The sequence below is a fragment of the Aythya ferina genome (genome assembly GCF_964211825.1).
Source record: "Aythya ferina genome assembly, chromosome: 2".
NCBI lineage: Eukaryota > Metazoa > Chordata > Aves > Anseriformes > Anatidae > Aythya > Aythya ferina.
Genome location: NC_140297.1, coordinates 33,726,508 through 33,744,102, shown reverse-complemented (window position 1 = coordinate 33,744,102; position 17,595 = coordinate 33,726,508). Strand labels below are relative to the sequence as shown.

At 44.5% G+C, this 17,595-nt stretch overlaps 1 protein-coding gene across 3 annotated transcripts in view; it reads left to right on the top strand.

The window, feature by feature from the left end:
• The window catches only part of CDCA7L (cell division cycle associated 7 like), a 30,124-nt gene that overhangs the window by 11,130 nt on the left and 1,399 nt on the right, over positions 1-17,595 (top strand). Inside the window, exons 1-8 of one of the 3 annotated variants that reach the window (XM_084507819.1) lie at positions 2,483-2,680; positions 11,670-11,810; positions 12,241-12,600; positions 14,056-14,130; positions 14,570-14,755; positions 15,298-15,429; positions 16,311-16,460; positions 17,255-17,391. In XM_084507819.1, coding sequence (XP_084363945.1) covers positions 2,567-2,680; positions 11,670-11,810; positions 12,241-12,600; positions 14,056-14,130; positions 14,570-14,755; positions 15,298-15,429; positions 16,311-16,460; positions 17,255-17,391 — 1,295 coding nt within the window. In that variant the 5' untranslated portion in view covers positions 2,483-2,566. Of the gene's footprint in view, positions 1-2,482; positions 2,681-11,669; positions 11,811-12,240; positions 12,601-14,055; positions 14,131-14,569; positions 14,756-15,294; positions 15,430-16,310; positions 16,461-17,254; positions 17,392-17,595 lie in introns of those variants that run through there. The other 2 variants (XM_084507818.1, XM_084507820.1) reach the window with 2 other exon arrangements.

Genomic DNA, 17,595 nt, shown 5'->3' with positions numbered 1-17,595 from the left:
TCACAAGAAAATTACTTTTCTCTGACTTTTATTGTAAGTCAATATTTACAGAACAGTATTTAAAATACCCAGCCAGGACTGGGAACCCATGATAGCAGGCAAACTGCACAATGCATTTTGGAGCAATCCCCTAAATTAAAACATTATTTATAACATAATTCTACAGTGTTCAGAAAGTATTAAAATAGTCAAAACAACTGAATTTATTTTTAGTGTGGTAATTCACCACTGGGTTTGAAGACAAGCCATGGAAGAACACAGTCAGTTCATAGGATTTGTTTTTATCAATGCAAAACCTCTAAGATGGACATAAGCCTAATCATAGGCTAATCATAGGCTTACTTCAGCTAGATTAGAGGGCAGATGAATGCCTCACTTTCCTAGTCTAAATATCCAGACCAGTGGGCTTGTGGAAGCACACCCCCATGCTGCTAGACAGAAACTTGACCATGGAACATGCCCCCAAACCTTATCCTGACATCCCCTGGTTTACAGAGAGCCATTGAGTCTTCTCCTATCTTCTCAAATCCCAGGGAGAGACTGGTTAAGACACGCATTTCATGGCACTGGAGATGCTGAAGGTACTTCCCTGCTGACTCCGAGAGGGCTCTTTACCTGTCAGCCGCCTGCAGCTGCCATCTTGGTCAGATGGTTGAGGAGCAGCTGGCTACAGCCCCAGCAGAGGTGTGTGTGTCTGCAATACTGTCACCGTGAACAACACTCCTCAGCGTCACCATGGGAGGAATGTTCAGATGCATGAAAGGGAAAGGGAGGGGGACTTCTAAAAACGTGCCTTAAACACAAGAGCGAAGTTAGTTATAGCCACACTGGAAATTGCACCATTGGAAATTGCAGGATAAATTTTGCAGGATAAAAATTGCAGGATAAATTACAGGTGAGGCCGCACCTCGAGTACTGCGTTCAGTTTTGGGCCCCTCGCTACAAGAAGGACATCGAGGTGCTTGAGCGGGTCCAGAGAAGGGTGACGAAGCTGGTGAGGGGCCTGGAGAACAAGTCCTACGAGGAGCGGCTGAGGGAGCTGGGCTTGTTCAGCCTGGAGAAAAGGAGGCTCAGGGGCGACCTTATTGCTCTTTACATATACCTTAAAGGAGGCTGTAGCGAGGTGGGGGTTGGTCTGTTCTCTCACGTGCCTGGTGACAGGACGAGGGGGAATGGGCTTAAGTTGCGCCAGGGGAGTTTTAGGTTGGATGTTAGGAAGAACTTCTTTACAGAAAGGGTTGTTAGACATTGGAACGGGTTGCCCAGGGAAGTGGTGGAGTCACCATCCCTGGAAGTCTTTAAAAGACGTTTAGATGTAGAGCTTAGGGATATGGTTTAGTGGAGGACTGTTAGTGTTAGGTCAGAGGTTGGACTTGATGATCTTGAGGTCTCTTCCAACCTAGAAATTCTGTGATTCTGTGATAAAGATAAAGGATTTAGGGGTGCTAACTGATGCTCCCCTGAACATGAGCTGGCAGTGTACCCCGGTGGCCAAGGAGGCCAACGGCACCCTGGTTTGTGTCAGGAATAGTGTAGCCAGCAGAACCAGGGAGGTGATCTCCCCTGTACTCAGCTCTGGTGAGGCCGTATCTCGAGTACTGTGTTCAGCTTTGGGCCTCTCACTACAAGAAGGACATTGAGGCCCTGGAGTGTGCCCAGAGAAGGGCTACAAAGCTGGTGAAGGGCCTGGAGCACGAGGCCTGTGATGAGTGGCTGAGGGAACTGGGGTTGTTTAGTCTGGGGAAGAGGCTCAGGGGAGACCTTATTGCTCTCTACAACTACCTGAAAGGAAGCTTTGGGGACCTGGGGGTCGGCCTCTTCTCATAGGTAACTAGTGATAGGAACAGAGGAAGTGGCCTCAAGTTGTGCCAGGGGAGGTTCAAGTTGGAAATGAGGAGACATTTCTTCACGGGAAGAGTAGTTGGGCACTGGAACGGGTTGCCCAGGGAGGTGGTGTCACCATCTCTGGGGGCATTTAAGGAAAGGTTGTACCTGGTGCTTAGGGACATGGTTTAGTGGGTGACATTGGTGGTAGGGTGATGGTTGGACAACATGATCTTGGAGGTCTTTTCCAACCTTAATGATTCTATGATCTATGACTATGATTCTATGATTCTATGACTCGGGAGGCTTGGGACATTTTGAAGTAACATCACCTCCTTTTATAGCGCTATCCAAAGGCTAACACCGCACGCGTGTAGCACAGAAATAAACATCTTAAACTAAGGGAGGACCCGAGCCAGGCAAGCCCGCAGCTTTGGCCTTGCGGGGTGCCTATGAACCAAAGGAAGGGGCTGCACCCCGGGCCCATCCCTCCCCGCCCCACGGGAGCCCCGCGAGGTGCCGCGGGCGGCCACAGCCCCGCTCCCTCCCCGCAGCCCCTCAGCGGCCGCCCCTCAGCGCCGGGCCCACCCCCGCCTTTCCCGCCGCCGCCGGCCGGCTCCACCCCGCCGCCGCCTCGCCCGCCTCCCGCTGCCCGCGCAGCCGGCGGCGGCGGCGCCCCCCGCGCTCTTCCCTTCCCTTCTCTTCCCTTCCCTCCCTCCTTCCTCCGGCGGCTCCCGGCGCGATGGGGCGGCGGCGGCGGCGGCGGCGGGGGCCGGCCGGCCGGGGGGCGGCGGCGGCGGCAGCAGCAGCAGCAGCGGCGGGCCCGGTGAGGCTGGCGGCGGCGGGCCGCGGCAAGGTGAGGCGGCCTTTGTCCGCCGGGGCGGCCGCCAGGGGCCCGGGGCGCCCCGAGCCGCCCGGGCCCTCCACGTGGCGCGGCTCCGGTGCAGGGGGTGAGGGGAGCTGGGGGGGTTCGGGTGCCGTGGTGCTGTGGGGTCGCCCAAAAAACGCCGGGGAGGGGCTTCCTGGGGCCGGGAGTGGGAGTTTTAGGAGTAATGGGTGCTGGGTTGGCGGTGCCCGCGCGTGTTGTCCGCAGGGCTGCATCGCGGGGTGCCTGCGGGTGTTTTGGGGGGCCTCCAGCCTGCCCCCAGCTGTGGCGTGGCCTCAGCGTGGATGCGCCAGGCTGCCTGTATGGCCCGGGTCTCGGGAGGCAGCGAGCGTCACGGCTCTCCCAGGCGGTGGGAGGCAGGCAGGATAACCAGATTTAATTATCAGCACGCTAATCAACTTTTGCTGATAGAGCAGGTAAGGGGGCTATGTGGCTGGCTGAGCAGCATGAGGATGCGGGAGTGTTGTGGAGGTGTCTGTGGGTACCTCTGACCTCCCAGGGACTCAGTGACCCTCCCAGCTGTGCACAGCAGCACATTCTGCAGGACAGAGCAGGGACAACAGCATCTCATGCTAGTGTGGGGAGCACTTCTGGAGCCCTGATTGATGGCACTGATGCATCTGGTACTTCTCACCTCCAATCCTATAGCGATCCTTCCTGCTGTACCTAAAGGCTGGTGCATCATGCTTACTTAAGGCCCAGCAAACGGAAGAAGGGTGCAGTCTGTTGTCAGTGCTCTTATGTTTCTTGTAGGGGCTTGTTTTGGGCTGTGGTCTTCCACTGGCTCTCACTGCTCCTTGCAGCTCACTAGTAAGCAAGCGGCGGGTGTCACTCGGGCTTGAGCCAGAAGGACTTGGCGGCCAAGGCTTTCTTGTCTCTCTGAAGCGATGTGGCATCTGCTGACTAGTAAATTAGTAAGTAAATTTGTAAGCAAACACATGTTGCCATTGCAAGGAACTGCCAAGTAGTCAGTAGTACAGAATTGGTTTGAATCGCGAGACCTGCTGCTGGATCTGTTCCCTGGCCCAGGGGCTGATTTGAAAGGTTTGGCAGCACCGCTTCAGTTCTTGGGGTTTGTTTAAGGGGTGCTGATGAACCAAGCTTGGCACCCAAAGGGCCTGAGCACCGGCAGTCTGGACACAAAGAAGGGGATGATGCATTGCATGCCTGAATTCCCATGAAGCGGCGTGGTTTTACAGAATCTCTTGAACCGCTGTGCTTACTTCTGCACGTGCTGTCAAAACGTGGGTGGTGGCCAAGTCGTCGTGGCAGTGGCGTCATACAGAAGTGTTTTGCTTGGAACACCAGAACCTGGAAAACAATTAGACACCACAGATAAAACAACGGGATGATCTTGAATTAGGCAAAAATAATTCAGAAATAATTGTTGCTATGGTTTGGTTCAGCGAGCTTATCCTTTGCTCTGAACATGTGCTTGCCTTTCACCATGCTATCTTGTGCCAGGTATAGTTCATTGTCCAGGTTCCAGGCTTTTTGTGTCCTGATGCTTTTGAGAAATTGCTGCAATCGTCTGGTATCATCTTTGTCTTACGGTATTTCATTGGGGTGAGAGTTGTTCCTCCATGTGTCTCATGCTGGTTAGATGGTGGTCATGGTCCATGTGTGTAGTTGGGTGATGCTTCTGCACAGCAGTACGTGACCTGGCTTCCCTCTGCCTTCTGTTTCTTTGGCATGTTTGTAGGATGTTTAAAATTAAGCTTTCATACAATGCTGTTCGCCATTATGGTTCCAGTGGAAAGAAGGGGATCTTGACTTGTAAATAGCTTTGGGGTTTTGGTTTGGCACCTATCAGCGTTCTGGCTGGGGCCCTCTATTCTTGCAGTGCTGGTGATAATTGTCAGCCTTGGAGCACTTCTCTGCTCAATTGTTTTGGGGATGCATGCCTGTAGCCCTTGGGTGGCATTCCTTGGGCTCGCGTGCCTACTGAGCCTGGAACAAGTCGAGAGGTTTTCCAGCAGGAGATGGAGGTGCAGGTTTGCACAAGTTTAGGTTGTGTGAATATTCATTTGATATTAAACTGGGATTACTTCAGTTGGACTAAAATGAATAAACAGAGTTTGAACGTTACTGAAATTACCCATCCTCTGCTTCACAGAGGAATGTCCATGCATTGTATAGATTTCAATAAGGGGAAAACACCCAAAATACTTCTTTTTTTTTTCACGGTAGAAGCAAGAATAGTGAGTTACATCGTTCCCTGCTCTTTCACCCATTACATTCTCCTGATAAGTTGCTACAGACGAAAGTGCTGGTGTGGGACAGTTGGCAACAAAACCAATACTTTAAGCTGCTAAGGGGCATTTGTGTGTACAGCTGACAGTGACGTTCAAATAATGTTGATGACTTCCATCAGAAGCCAGGGTGTGCATGCAGGCAGCCCTCTTCTTGGCCTGCCAGGGCGCTGGCTTGCAGGAGGGGAAGTTGCTTGACGTTGGTGTCAGTGAAGCTGAGTTTTAAATTGAGACACCAGAATTCTTCCTGTTGTTGTGGAAGGTAAAACGTCTCACCTCGGGCTCTTCTTTTTCTCCTCGCTTAACGAGACAGGTGGAATTTGTGGGGACAGTGGTGAGAGCAGTCGTGTTGTGACTGGTGGAGACCTCAGGTGCATTACTTTCTGTCAGTCATGTGCCGAGTGCCAGAGCATCGCGGAAACAGGTCTGACATCCCTCTCAGCCTTGTTTTCCCTCTCTGTCATGCTTTGCCTCTGGTGACAGGTCTGTCAGCCTGCACGGACAGAAATGAGCTTAAATGCTCCCAGGTCCCAGTAATTCTCACCGCAGGCTGCCAGACTTGAGGGCAGCCTTGATTGTGCTGGCAATATTTCTTCAGAGAGAAAAGACAATGGGAATATAATGAACTTTGATCTTCCGCTGAAGAAACATACTTAGGTGTGGTTATTCTGGAAGTGGTTGGATTGTGTGCTGTTTGTAGCAGGGAGTGTTTGCTTCTGTTTTTGAAAAGTGCCTTCTGGGTGTTATAACCAAGTAACTGTAACTTTATTTACAAAAATAGCTGAACTTGATAGGCATGCAAATTCTTATCAGGAATGATATGTAGACTTTCTCTGCAGCTGTGAATTTATTTCCAGCTTTCACTAGACTTTCAGTGCTTTTTGTAGCTGTTACCTTCAAAATACAATATTTCTCAAATCTGTAACATTACAGCAGACTTGCGTTTTCTCTGAACCCATGGGTTTTCTCGTGTTGAAGTATTTTCCCTGTGCAAGCTTGAAATGTTCATCACGTCTCTGTCTTCCTGTCACTTTTTTTAGAGGCTTAGCAGCAAAAAGATCATGTCTCGAAGTGCCTGCATCTTTCAAGTGCTTAGAACAGATTAATATTTTAACATCTCTCTTCAAGCACGTGTGTTATTTTATTCCTTGGTATATGCTACTTTGTTGACAGAGTTACAATGATAGGCTTGAATGTTGATTATAAATCAGTTTCTGAATGTGCTTTAATTGAAAACTAATAATGAAAAACCTGGGGCTTTCAGGACTGCACAGTGAGTAGTGGAGGATCCATCTGGCAGAGGTTTCCAGTGCAAGCTCCTGTTTCTGCTGATGGCAGTGGGCTTATGTTGGGAATGACCTTGAATTGTGATTTCAGATGCAAGATACTGTCAATGAACAAGCTTGGTCATGAGGAAGATGCAGAGGTGTGTGTGTGCCTTGCTGGTGTGGGTGAGCAAACCCGCAGTCTAGAATTTCAGGATCAGCAAACTCCCATTTAGAAGATCAGAGGCACAGCTTTTTAACAGCGAATCAGAGCTACGTCTAAAGCCTGCACCCATGTATAAGAGCAGCATAGTTCTTTAACTCACATCCTGTTACCTCCTGAGGGCAGTTTGAAAAAAAGACTTGTGTTGATCACATTTCTGACATGGCAGACAGACTGGTGCTGTAGGAATGCAAGTCTTAATTAGTCTTCTGTAAATTAGCAGTTGGCATCTTCAAGAGTTCTTCTTTAAAACTGCCAATATTTGTAGGAGATAACTGAGATTTTGGTCAAGCACTGTAATTTGGTATCACCTTTTTGTCCATATTCTAAGCCTTCATTTTCATATGTTTATTTAAAAAAAATGAATAAAAACTTGCTATTTTTTTGGTTTTTAGATGCTCCAAGATCAAACTGGAAGACTAACTGCACAGCTGAGCATTGGGTCTGGTCTTCACAGTAGTCAGTGAATCAAACTGAATGAACAGGTCACGATATTTTAAAACATACTATTTTAAAGCAGGCAGAGGAGAAAATGACACCTCTTGGCACTAAGAAAAGAGTTTTAAATGTGTGTTGCCAGGGTATTCTTTTCAAACTCTTGCAGTATGTCCACCTTATGTGTGTTAGTGTGTGTTCCCTGCTATTAAACTGAGCCATTTCAGTGAAATGAGGGCTCACCAATGATTTAATGGGTTTCTTCGTAGTTAGTGTGGGGAGCAAGTCGCGACCTAAAACTCTTTGAAGTTCTGCAGTAAGTTACTTAAATCAGTACATTAGTATTTGAGAATGCATAAAGATCAAAAAAGGTCTAATACTGGGAAAGCATTTTTTTTTTCTTTGTTCAGAATCAGTAATTACACCCCCATAATGGCTCCTCTGGTGCAGATGCAGAAGTAATAGACGAAGAAGAAGGAATTAGTTAGGCATACAGTAATCACAGCAGTGGCTAACTCGCTGTACAATAGCGCGAGAACTAATGCAGTGGCTCCTGGAAGCAATTTATTCATAGCAAGGAGGTTCACAGCTCCTTGTGTGTTTTGCCATTAAAATGCATAATGCTTCGTTTTTCAGCCTGCTCTGTATTGAGAGAATTCCATCACAGCAATGGGGCTGGGTTCTGGCTGTTCATTTTAAGAGGTGGGGGTAAGGAAATATCCAAAAGCTTTCGAACACAGACAGCAGGACTTCTGCAGCAGCGCACTGGGTTGCGCCGTTACATGCCTGCAAGGGTCAGTTGTGTAGAGGTGGATTCTGCTCTTGCTCAAGGAGTGGTAAATTGGTTTTGAATCAGTCTACATCGGTTTTGCAAAAGCAAAGCGAGGCTAAAATTAGCTGTAGCTTATTTGAGAGAGCAAAGCTTTGGTCGAGAAGCTGCTTGATCTTCTAACAGAAGTGGAATCTTGTCAGCAGTGGTACTTTTGGAGAAGGATCTGCCTTTGGGCAGTTACCTTGGCACAAAACAGTGCCTTCTGCCTTTTTTATTTTGTTTTATTTATTTATTTTTATGGCTGTGTCTGCTCATCCTGTCCTTCTGCACACCAAATCCTAAAATAGCCTAGGTGAGAGCTGGCTGAAGGCTCCTTAACTGGCCTGTTACATAGAGAGACCTGCCTGAAGTGGCTGATGGAGTACCTGACAGTGGGAAATGTTTAGCTCTGGTGACATGGGCCTCCTTTGGAGCTGGGGCTGAACTTGGTGAACTCTTACGTGGTGAACTTGGTCACCTCCAAGAGTGGAGCCTTTGGCAGTGCCTCCTGATGGCTCAGTCTGGAGCTTCTGGGAAACGAGACGTTCTTGATCAGTGTGGGTTTTCCCTTTCTTACAGAATACCTCTGAAAGAGCCCCGGATAAGTGCTGACATAAGAGGAGTTGCATTGGTTTTATTTTTGGAATTAACTAAGTGTTTGCTAAAATAAGTAATGGTACTGTTACCAGATGCAATGGTAAGGTTTCTCTCTACTTGTTCATCATTTCATTGCGTCTGAATCTGAGATGAGGAATAGTGATAGTGAGATGGGTTTCGCTGCAGAGAAAGGTGCCCTGATCATGCACTTGCAAGGCTGCACACGCATTTTTGTGTCTGAGAAGTGCTGTCAGTGAGTTAAACAGCCTGCATATTGCATCCCCTCCCTGGTCCCAAGTCTGGTGCCTGCGTTTAGGGATTAAAACAGTCTGCACCAAATATCCTGGAATTTAACTAAATGAGATACAGTTCTGCTATGCGTGGCGCATTTTGTAATACATACTTGCACTTGAATAGGAGCATAAAAATAACAGTTGTGCTCTTGCCAGTTGTTTTCCTGTGAAGCTGGCGTGTCTGACTTGTATCTTCTGCCTTGTTTTGAATCGAAAACAGATACCCAAAGAAGTGGCTGACATTTTTAATGCCTCTGGGGACAAGAAAGACTTTCTGGGGTTCTGAGAGGATGCTCCAAGACAGGTTGTTGTCAGAGGACAGCTGTGGTAGTTCTGATATCCAAGAGTCAGGAATAAAGATAAGAAGGGATTGCCATAGCCCAGCTGTGCTCTGCTGGTGTAGTAGTACTCTGAGCCTGTGTCCAGGCTGCACAAACCATAAATTCATAGCAAAACCAGCAATCTACAGTCTCATATTGAAAAATACATTTAAACAAACTTTCTGTTCTTTTTTTTGTATCGATGATTGCTTTTTAAAACTCTTTTATAATATGAAAAGGAAAATGGGTTTCAGTGGAAGGGTAGCCTAGGTGGAATAAGTGAGTGTTGCAAATAGGAGAGAGAAAATGACCATCCCAGGGTAGTGTGCACTGGATAAATAGGACATTGGAAAAGCATGATAATAGGTGGGTTTTGTGAGTATCCCAGCAAACTTCAAAGTATTTCTTTCAGAAATTAATATCCCTCTGTTGCTGTTTCTTCGATGAAATTACTATTTAAGTGGTGGCGGCCTCCAGAAGCCATCTCTGTGAGATTTGCTGGGTCTCTGGTATCTTAATGGTGAGATAGTGTGGACCATCATAACGATTTGATATTTTGCATTCTTTTTCATTTGGTAACTGGAAGTACCAGCTGAATCCCCAGAAAAGGAGGAGAGCTGGTGTGCTGTGTTGGCTGCCAGGAAGTTCAGTTTTCAGCCTTTTAGGAGCTTATAATCACATACATGTTGTGGTCCAGCGTGCTAAAAGATACCTTTGTAGACTATGTCATAGTCGAGGTCCTTCCATTGCAGTAATAACAAAACTGAGAACGTCTGTGTTTGTTTTGTTTTTAGCCCATCAGGTTAAAAGTTGCTGAAGACTATGGCTAGCAGTAGCAAAGGGAACAAGCAGAATGAGGCTTGTTCAAGGACGTGCTATTTCTGAGCCTTCAGAAGGGAATGCTGTCAGGAGAGGTTTGTACAAAGCATGGAAATGGTTTTGGAGTAGAGCTGCAGCCTGCTATGGCGATAGGCAGTGACTAAACCCAAGTGAAATATACTGGGCTCTAAGTCACTTTGTGACCTTGTTGCTCAGGGGCAGTGCCAGGGAACTGGAGACAACCCGGAGGTGGCTTGCTCTTGTGTAAGAGACTTGTGTGGCATCCTGTGCCTCTGCTGCCTGCTTGATGGCTGCAGATGTCTTACATTGCTTCTCTCTGCCTTGGTTTTCTAATGTGTAAAAAGGAGATTATGGTAATGATCTGTGCTGTGAAGCATTTTAAAATCCACTGATGGAAAATGTTGTGTAGGAACTAGGTACTATTAACATGTGCTACTGCAAATCCTACAATATTCCATGCCCCAAGTGAGACTTGTTCAGGATTTACGGCTGGTGGTGTAGCCTCTCTCACCATTTCTTTTTGCCTTGGGCTAATGATTATTTTAAACCGCTGCAAGCTTAATTCCTTTGCTGCTAAATGTTACCTTAAAAAAACCTAATTTTTTTCCCCCTGGGTTCCATCCATTTATCATGCCAGACACCACTGTTTCTGTGAAGGACCACAGGTACTTTATCTGCAAGAAACAATAAGGTTTTGGTGTGAAGAGCAAAATGATGAGAAGTTCAGAAAAAAATGACAGTGGATAGGAGGAAGCAAGGCAGCTGCTTTGCAGGGGTGATGAGTGGGATGTTGGTGTGTTGGGTGTTCCCTTGGGCATCGGTGCACAAATGCATTCATAAGTATTGACCTGTGTGTGTCTGTTTTTTCTCCTCCAGGCTTTCTGCAGTCCTACTGCAGAAATCTCTGTGCTTTGCTGAGTTTCAGCAGTTTCTGCTATAGGTATCCCTGACGCTTATTTCACCATGCATAGGCCATTATTCATTGGCGTAACACAGTTTAGCTCTAGGTGTGCTATTTTCAGTCACTTTAGCTAACAAACAGGTTAAGATTTTCCCCACCCCTTAGCCTTCATTGTATGTATTCTGTTTTCCTGAAATTCCACAAACTTCAGTTTCCCTCCGAGAAATGCAATTTAACTTTAAAGTAACTTCCCTATTGTGTTTGTTCCTTTCTCAAGCAGCTGCACTGCAGCTATCAACAAAGGAATAAAGTAATTTTGCTCAGAGAAAACTCATTCCAATTACCCCTAATAATTTCTAGATGTTTAAGTGTAAAGAAACAGCACATGCAGTAGCTCCCCCTCCCATTCCCCTGTAAGTTTTTTCCACTCAATGTATTGTATCTGTTTTTCGCCAGATATTAATGTAAAGAAGTGTGTAATTAAAGTCAGGGAAGGGAGGGAATTGAAAGGAAGAATAAAGATATTTAGCAATTGAATCATGTGAAAGGTCATTTTTGTATCTTGCGTGGGAGGAAGAAATAGCAGAGGAAAACTGGGGAAACAAACTGAAGTGAATGTTGCAGGCTCTCAAAAAGCAGGTGTGGTTTGAACGTTTATGTGCCTACTATGAACACGTCTTTCAGGGGACTAACAGGAACAAGTTGTCATATGGCCTTCTACCAATATTGATTAGAAGTATGGAAATATATTTCCGATTTAGTAAATGTGTTCAGAGATGTCAGAAACAAACACTACAAAAAAAAACCTACGAAGTTAAAATAACTTAGTGCTGAAAATGTGAGTGTTGTCTTCTGCTTTTTTTTTTGTTTTTCTTATTTTGGCAAGTATCGTCTTCAAAGTGTTCTCACAGCATATACCATCTAGTTAGTACCTGCCAACTGCCTTAGAACCTGTTGATTTTGACTGGATGACTACTTTGTGTATGACTGTTTCTCATACCTACTGGCTGGTATTTTTACAGGGTGTTCAATATCAGCCCAGATACCTTACAGAAGAACTGCAGAAGATTTTCACTGAAGACACTGACTCTGAAACTGAAGTGTTTGAAGGCTTTGCTTCAACTGAGGTGGATGTGAAAAAGAAAGGAGTTTTGGTAAAAACAGTATGTATATATATTTTTTCTGTTTCTTCCATGTAAACTTCATGTTCCAGTAAGCATGTTTCTGATAGACTATGATGTTCATTATTCATACTGAGGAAAAATATGTATTGTATTGAAAAAGTAAAAAGACCTTTATTTAATACAATATAACATCAGAAATGAGAACTTCTCCCCCTGCTTGCAGACTGACTGTGATAGGCAATACTGTTCATCTGAAGACAGCCTTGTTGGTATACCAGACAACATCGACATGAAGGTGTTGTGTTGGGAGAGCTTGCATACTAGTAACTCTTTAAAATCTGTTGATTTAGGTGAATTTGTAACAGTGTTCTAGGTGGTGAGGCTGCTGCTTAAAATTAGTGATTTAAAAATGCCCTTTTGTGTGTCACACTAGCAAAATGTAACACAGATTCATTCTTGCTTCCTGTAGGAGATGGAGTCAGACATGAGTGATGAAGAACGTGATAATTTATTGGGTACTGAGGAAGAAGAGGAAGAAGAATCAAAGAAGAAAGTTTCCCCCAAGAGAAGAAGCTTTGGTCTTCGTGTTGCTTTTCAGTTTCCAACCAGAAAGTCTTCTGAGAAAAAAGTGCCTGAACAGGATTTTTCTAAGTTACCTATAAAGGACAGTAAATCCCCCACTGCTGTTTCAAAAGAAAGAAATTGCAAGCGATGGGACAAACTAGAGGGCTCTGCTTCAGAATCTGAAGAAGACATTAAAGAAACACAGGAAGAAAGTTCAAGTGCTCTGCTTAAAAGAGCTATGAATATTAAAGAAAATAAAGCCATGGTAAGACTTTGTTCTCAGACATTGGCAACTGAGCACTTGAATTTGGCACACTTGAATTTAAGGGTCCTCGCTGGTGATGTGTGGGGACTCTGGGAAAATCTCATGGTGGTTTGACGTAGATATTTATTTTTCTTAAACCAGGGAGGACCCTAGAGAACCTTCAGCACTCAGACATTTCCTGTTAGAATAGTCTCAAGTAAGACTAGTCAGCTCAAGTTTCAAAGCAATGTCGAACCAAACATTTTGTATGTGGATGTGAGCACAGTTAGATACCCCTGTCATAGTCTTATATTCAGAACCTGTCAGAAAACCACCTGGTCCCTTCCAGTGGTTTGGTGTTGTTTGTGCAATAGAGCTTCTACTTTCCCTTTTGCGTCTGAGAGATCTCGTGCAGTTACTGATTGGAAAGCTAGCCCAAAACCACTGAGGATTATAAATGTTTCAGTTGTGTGGGATGTGTACGTTTATGTGCATACAGATAAGGGAGAAGTGAGACTCAGATCATTCCTAACATTTTTTTGTTTTGTTGTCTAAAATTCTACTAGCTCTTTTAATTATTACAATACTGTGCAAATCTGCATTCATTTTGTATCCTGTGTGACTCCTTCAGTTTTACTATACTCCAGGCTATGTTGCAGCCTCCAGACAGTCTTCTGTACATCTGTTGGGTGTGTGGGCCTGCAGCTCCCAACAAAAACTTAGATTTAATTTATATCTGTTTCTAATCTTACCTTGTTTCTTCACTACTGTTGTGTTCTTTCTGCTGTTCCTTCTTACCCCTCAGCCTTCCTTCTAGTTTCAATTCAACCACTGTAAAATTCAGTAGTGTCCTACCTGAGGACACTCTTAATAAACACCACAGTGAAGCATTTACTGAGAAGTGCTGCTAATCTCGTGATTGCTCTGGCTGTGTCAGAGACAACTAGTAGCTTGGCTAACCCAGGAACTAGTGGCTAGTAGCCTGGCTAACCCTTTCTATTGCTGGCTTTTTGATAAATAGCCTTATTGTGGCCTTCCAGAACAAGGCTATATTGTTTTGGACCTGTCAGCCACCACTTCGGTTGAAATGCACATCTGGGACATCTCCCACATGATGCAGCAGGCTCTTCCTGCTGCAGTACTTCTGATACTGCACACACCATGGGTTAGGGAAAGGAGTAGAGGGCCTAGTTGCATAATAGCTTTACAGAGGAATGTGCACACGTGTTGCTGGGAGTGTATACGCAAAGCGATTGGTACTTAACATTACTGTCTGGAGCTGTGAAGTTAGTTTTGTATGCAAAATTTTTTTTCACCTGGGGATAAATGAGCCCTACCTACACTGAGTGCACAAAACTGTACTAGAGGCAACTTAAGGCGTTCAGATGTAATTCAGTGTATACAAAAAGAGGGGATGATGTGTGTCAAATATATGCAAGTTTGCAATGACTTCAATATGGTATCACTTGCTTTCAGCTTGCCCAGTTATTAGCAGAACTGAATTCTGTACCTGACCTGTTCCCAGTGAAGACACCTGCCTCAACTCCTTCGGTAAGCCTTCATGCACTGGCTAGAGATGAAAGACATTTGTGGTAGACTTGTGATTAGTGCGTTTCTTTGTGAAACACTTTTTCACCAAGTTGTAGCAATACTTTGTATGTATTTGCTCTTGGTTGGTATTCAAGTGCCAAAGGTTATGTTAGGAAATGGACTTTGAAAAGATAATGTATGAAGAAATAAAAAGACCAAGACAAGGTTCTATTTTGTCATTTTTTGCCCTGTAAGTTCTTTTGGGATGCTAGAGAAATGCCTGTGTATGTGCTGATTAGGAAGAGTAGTTGCTGTCCTTTTTGTTTAGATCCTTTACATGCTTAGATCCTTAGGTATGTTCAGCTTGTGGGAAAATCAGAACCTTTAGCGCTAAAGAATACTGAGAACTAGCTTCTATCTTAATATGCCATCTATAGATTTTTTTTTTTTCTTTTTCTAGAAACAGAGGAAAATCCCAAGGAGAGCATTTTCCGAAGGCCAGATAACACGTCGCATGAACCCAACCAGAAATGCTCGTCCACCAGAGAAATTTGCCTTGGAGAAATTTACTGTCTCGGCCATCAGATTTGCAGAACACTTCCATAGTTACAAACAACAAAACCTCTTAAAGAAGAGACTGAGCATGGTATTTGGCAGACTTTGATATTCCTGCTAGTCAGGGATTAGGAAACATTCATATAGATTATTGGTCAACACTTATAGCAGACATCATATCCTACAGCAAGTTAGTTGATTAGAGCCTTTTGTTTGGAATCAGCAAGAGGAAGTTGCCTTCAAGTCTTCTGTCCCATCTTTCATCCATTATCGGGGCACTACTTGCGACTTGTCTTGTCCAAGCATAACAAGGCAGTTTACTTATTCTAGTGTTTACTATCTGAAAATAGTGGGATTAGAAATAACAAGGATATAACGATGGGAAAGAAGAACATATAAACAGAATAAATAGTAAGTAGAGTAGAGAAAGGATTAAGGAGGAGACAGAGAGAAGAGAGTAGGGGGGGTGGGTTGAATGGAAACCCAACTCTATTCCCTGTTCTTCCAGTGGTCCACGAACACGTAGTCTACCCCCTTTAGACTGCATATGCATTATAAATGAAAGAATTTGTCACCAAGTGTGGTGACAGAGTCTTCATGCCACAGAGTTGTTGAGATGAGTTTATTTAGCAGGGGAATTGTGGCGTGCGCAAACGGAGGAGATCATCAAAGTATTCATCTTACCGTCCAGTAGAGGATATTACTGATGAGGACTTGGACAACATTGCAATCACTGTTAAAGACAAAATCTATGACAAAGTTCTAGTAAGTAGCTGCTGTTTTCTTTATGGGACCTGTTGTCTTCTAATAGTTCATCTAGCCCTAGATAAAAGGTGTGCTTTCTGGAAGTTTTGGAGAGGGCAGCTCTCGCTATTGCACAAGCACAACTTGAAAGCTTTGCCAGACTTCTATGGGCTTGCCCATGCTGGTTAATACACCTCAACAATTTTTGCCTCTGGGAAGTGCTTTCTTGCCATAGAATTAAGTGGAAGTTGTTACAGCTATGACTCATAAGTGATAAGAGTTGAAATCCCATTTATCTTTTATTCTTGCTTAATTTATTTTTTGCTGTTGTGGTGGCTGTACACTTAAATGCTAGTGATCTCTGCTGCTCTTTATACCCCATAGAAACTACATTTTTGCAATGGTTGGCTGGTTTCCAAAGCACTTGTTGGAGCTCCTCTCCCATTCTTTCACCTTGTTTTGCTGTTATTAATGATCATCAAGAGCTAGATGATCATCTTACTGTGTTCTATGCATCACTGTATTTGCAGAGCTGAGTCACAAGGTCATTATCTGTGCATACTGTAAGCATACATAAGCCTTTTGCCAGATTGGAGCAAGGAGGAGTGATCAGAACTGTAGCAATCAGGTTCATATAGTCTGAGACTCCAAAGCAAGTGAGGACAGGCACTGTCCCTGTAAAATCTGTATCGTTTTATGAAATACTATATAATTGACAGAACATTCTGTCATATAGTATTCTGACATATAATCACAGAACTTACAGGTCTAAGATTTTCATTGCTGGACTTGACTTTGGTTTAAAGTCTGTGCTTTGCTCTTAGCAGACGTATTAGGAAAGTTTGGCAACAGGCATTTAAGGTCTTTCAAGCATACTTATTTCTCCTTTCCCACTTCTTTAGGGTAGTACTTGCCACCAGTGTCGTCAAAAGACAATTGATACAAAGACCATCTGTCGCAGCCAGGGCTGTGGAGGTGTAAGGGGACAGTTCTGTGGACCATGTCTTCGAAATAGATACGGGGAAGATGTGAAATCAGCACTGCTTGATCCAGTAAGTATCATTTCTTGGATTTGGAAAGAAAGTACTATGAATATGGATTTGTTAGTTGTGATGAGTGTATGCTTATGTTACCATGGTGTTTGAAGCTTTTTGCCATAAGAAGGTCTGTAGTACCATTATGACTGACACAGATCTTGTTGGAATACAAGTTTTCTCCCCCAAGGTGCTGAGCAAGGAGCATGCACAATGTGTTCTCATATGGTCTTTCCCTCACATCTGCTTTAGAGACTTACGATCAATTTTGAAAGACTTCAGAACTAAGGTCTCCAGTGTGCTGGCACAGATACGCTGTGATACAGACTGTTAGCACCTGCACATCTATGTTTAGTTGTTGAGCAGCTGGGAGATGCCTGACTTCATATACGTTCTGGTTAGTTTGGTCTCAAGAATGCAGCAGGCAGATTGAATGGAACTTTTAACAGTGGGAACCTATCTCTTTCTGCAAAGCTCACTATGGTTAGCCTAGCACAGGATGATTATCATTAGGCAGTATTACAGCTGCTTTTGGTCTATTGTGAATTAATATTGAGAAATACATCCCAGGACTCCGAGTCTTAAAGAGTAAAATGTATTCAAGCCAAGAGAGTAGTACTTGATTGTATCTTTAATTCTGCAGAATTTGGAAACGGTAACAACTGTGATTGGCTTGTTGATTCAGAATTTTAAAATCTTGCCCTGAATAATAATGTGATAAGGAAACCATACTCTTGTCTGGTAGAGCAATGCAAAGAAGAATGTAACCTTATTTTTCACTTGCCTTTAACTTTCCCCGCTCTTCCTTGCAGGACTGGATCTGTCCTCCTTGTCGTGGGGTGTGTAACTGCAGTTACTGCCGCAGGCGCGATGGTCGCTGTGCCACAGGGATGCTCATCCACCTGGCAAAGTTCTATGGCTACAACAATGTGAAAGAATACCTGGAAAGGTGAGGGTTGTGCCCAGTGGGCATCCTGTGAACTCAGGTATTGCTCCAAGACTAATGCCTAGGCTTGTGCTGAGCTCTTTTGAAATGTGTCTTCATTACAGACTTAGTTGGTACGAGTGTCTCTGACTGTGTCACTTCAAAATAGTTTTACAAATCCTTATTACTATCTGACGTTACGCTTAGTATGAGGATTAGCCTCTGGGA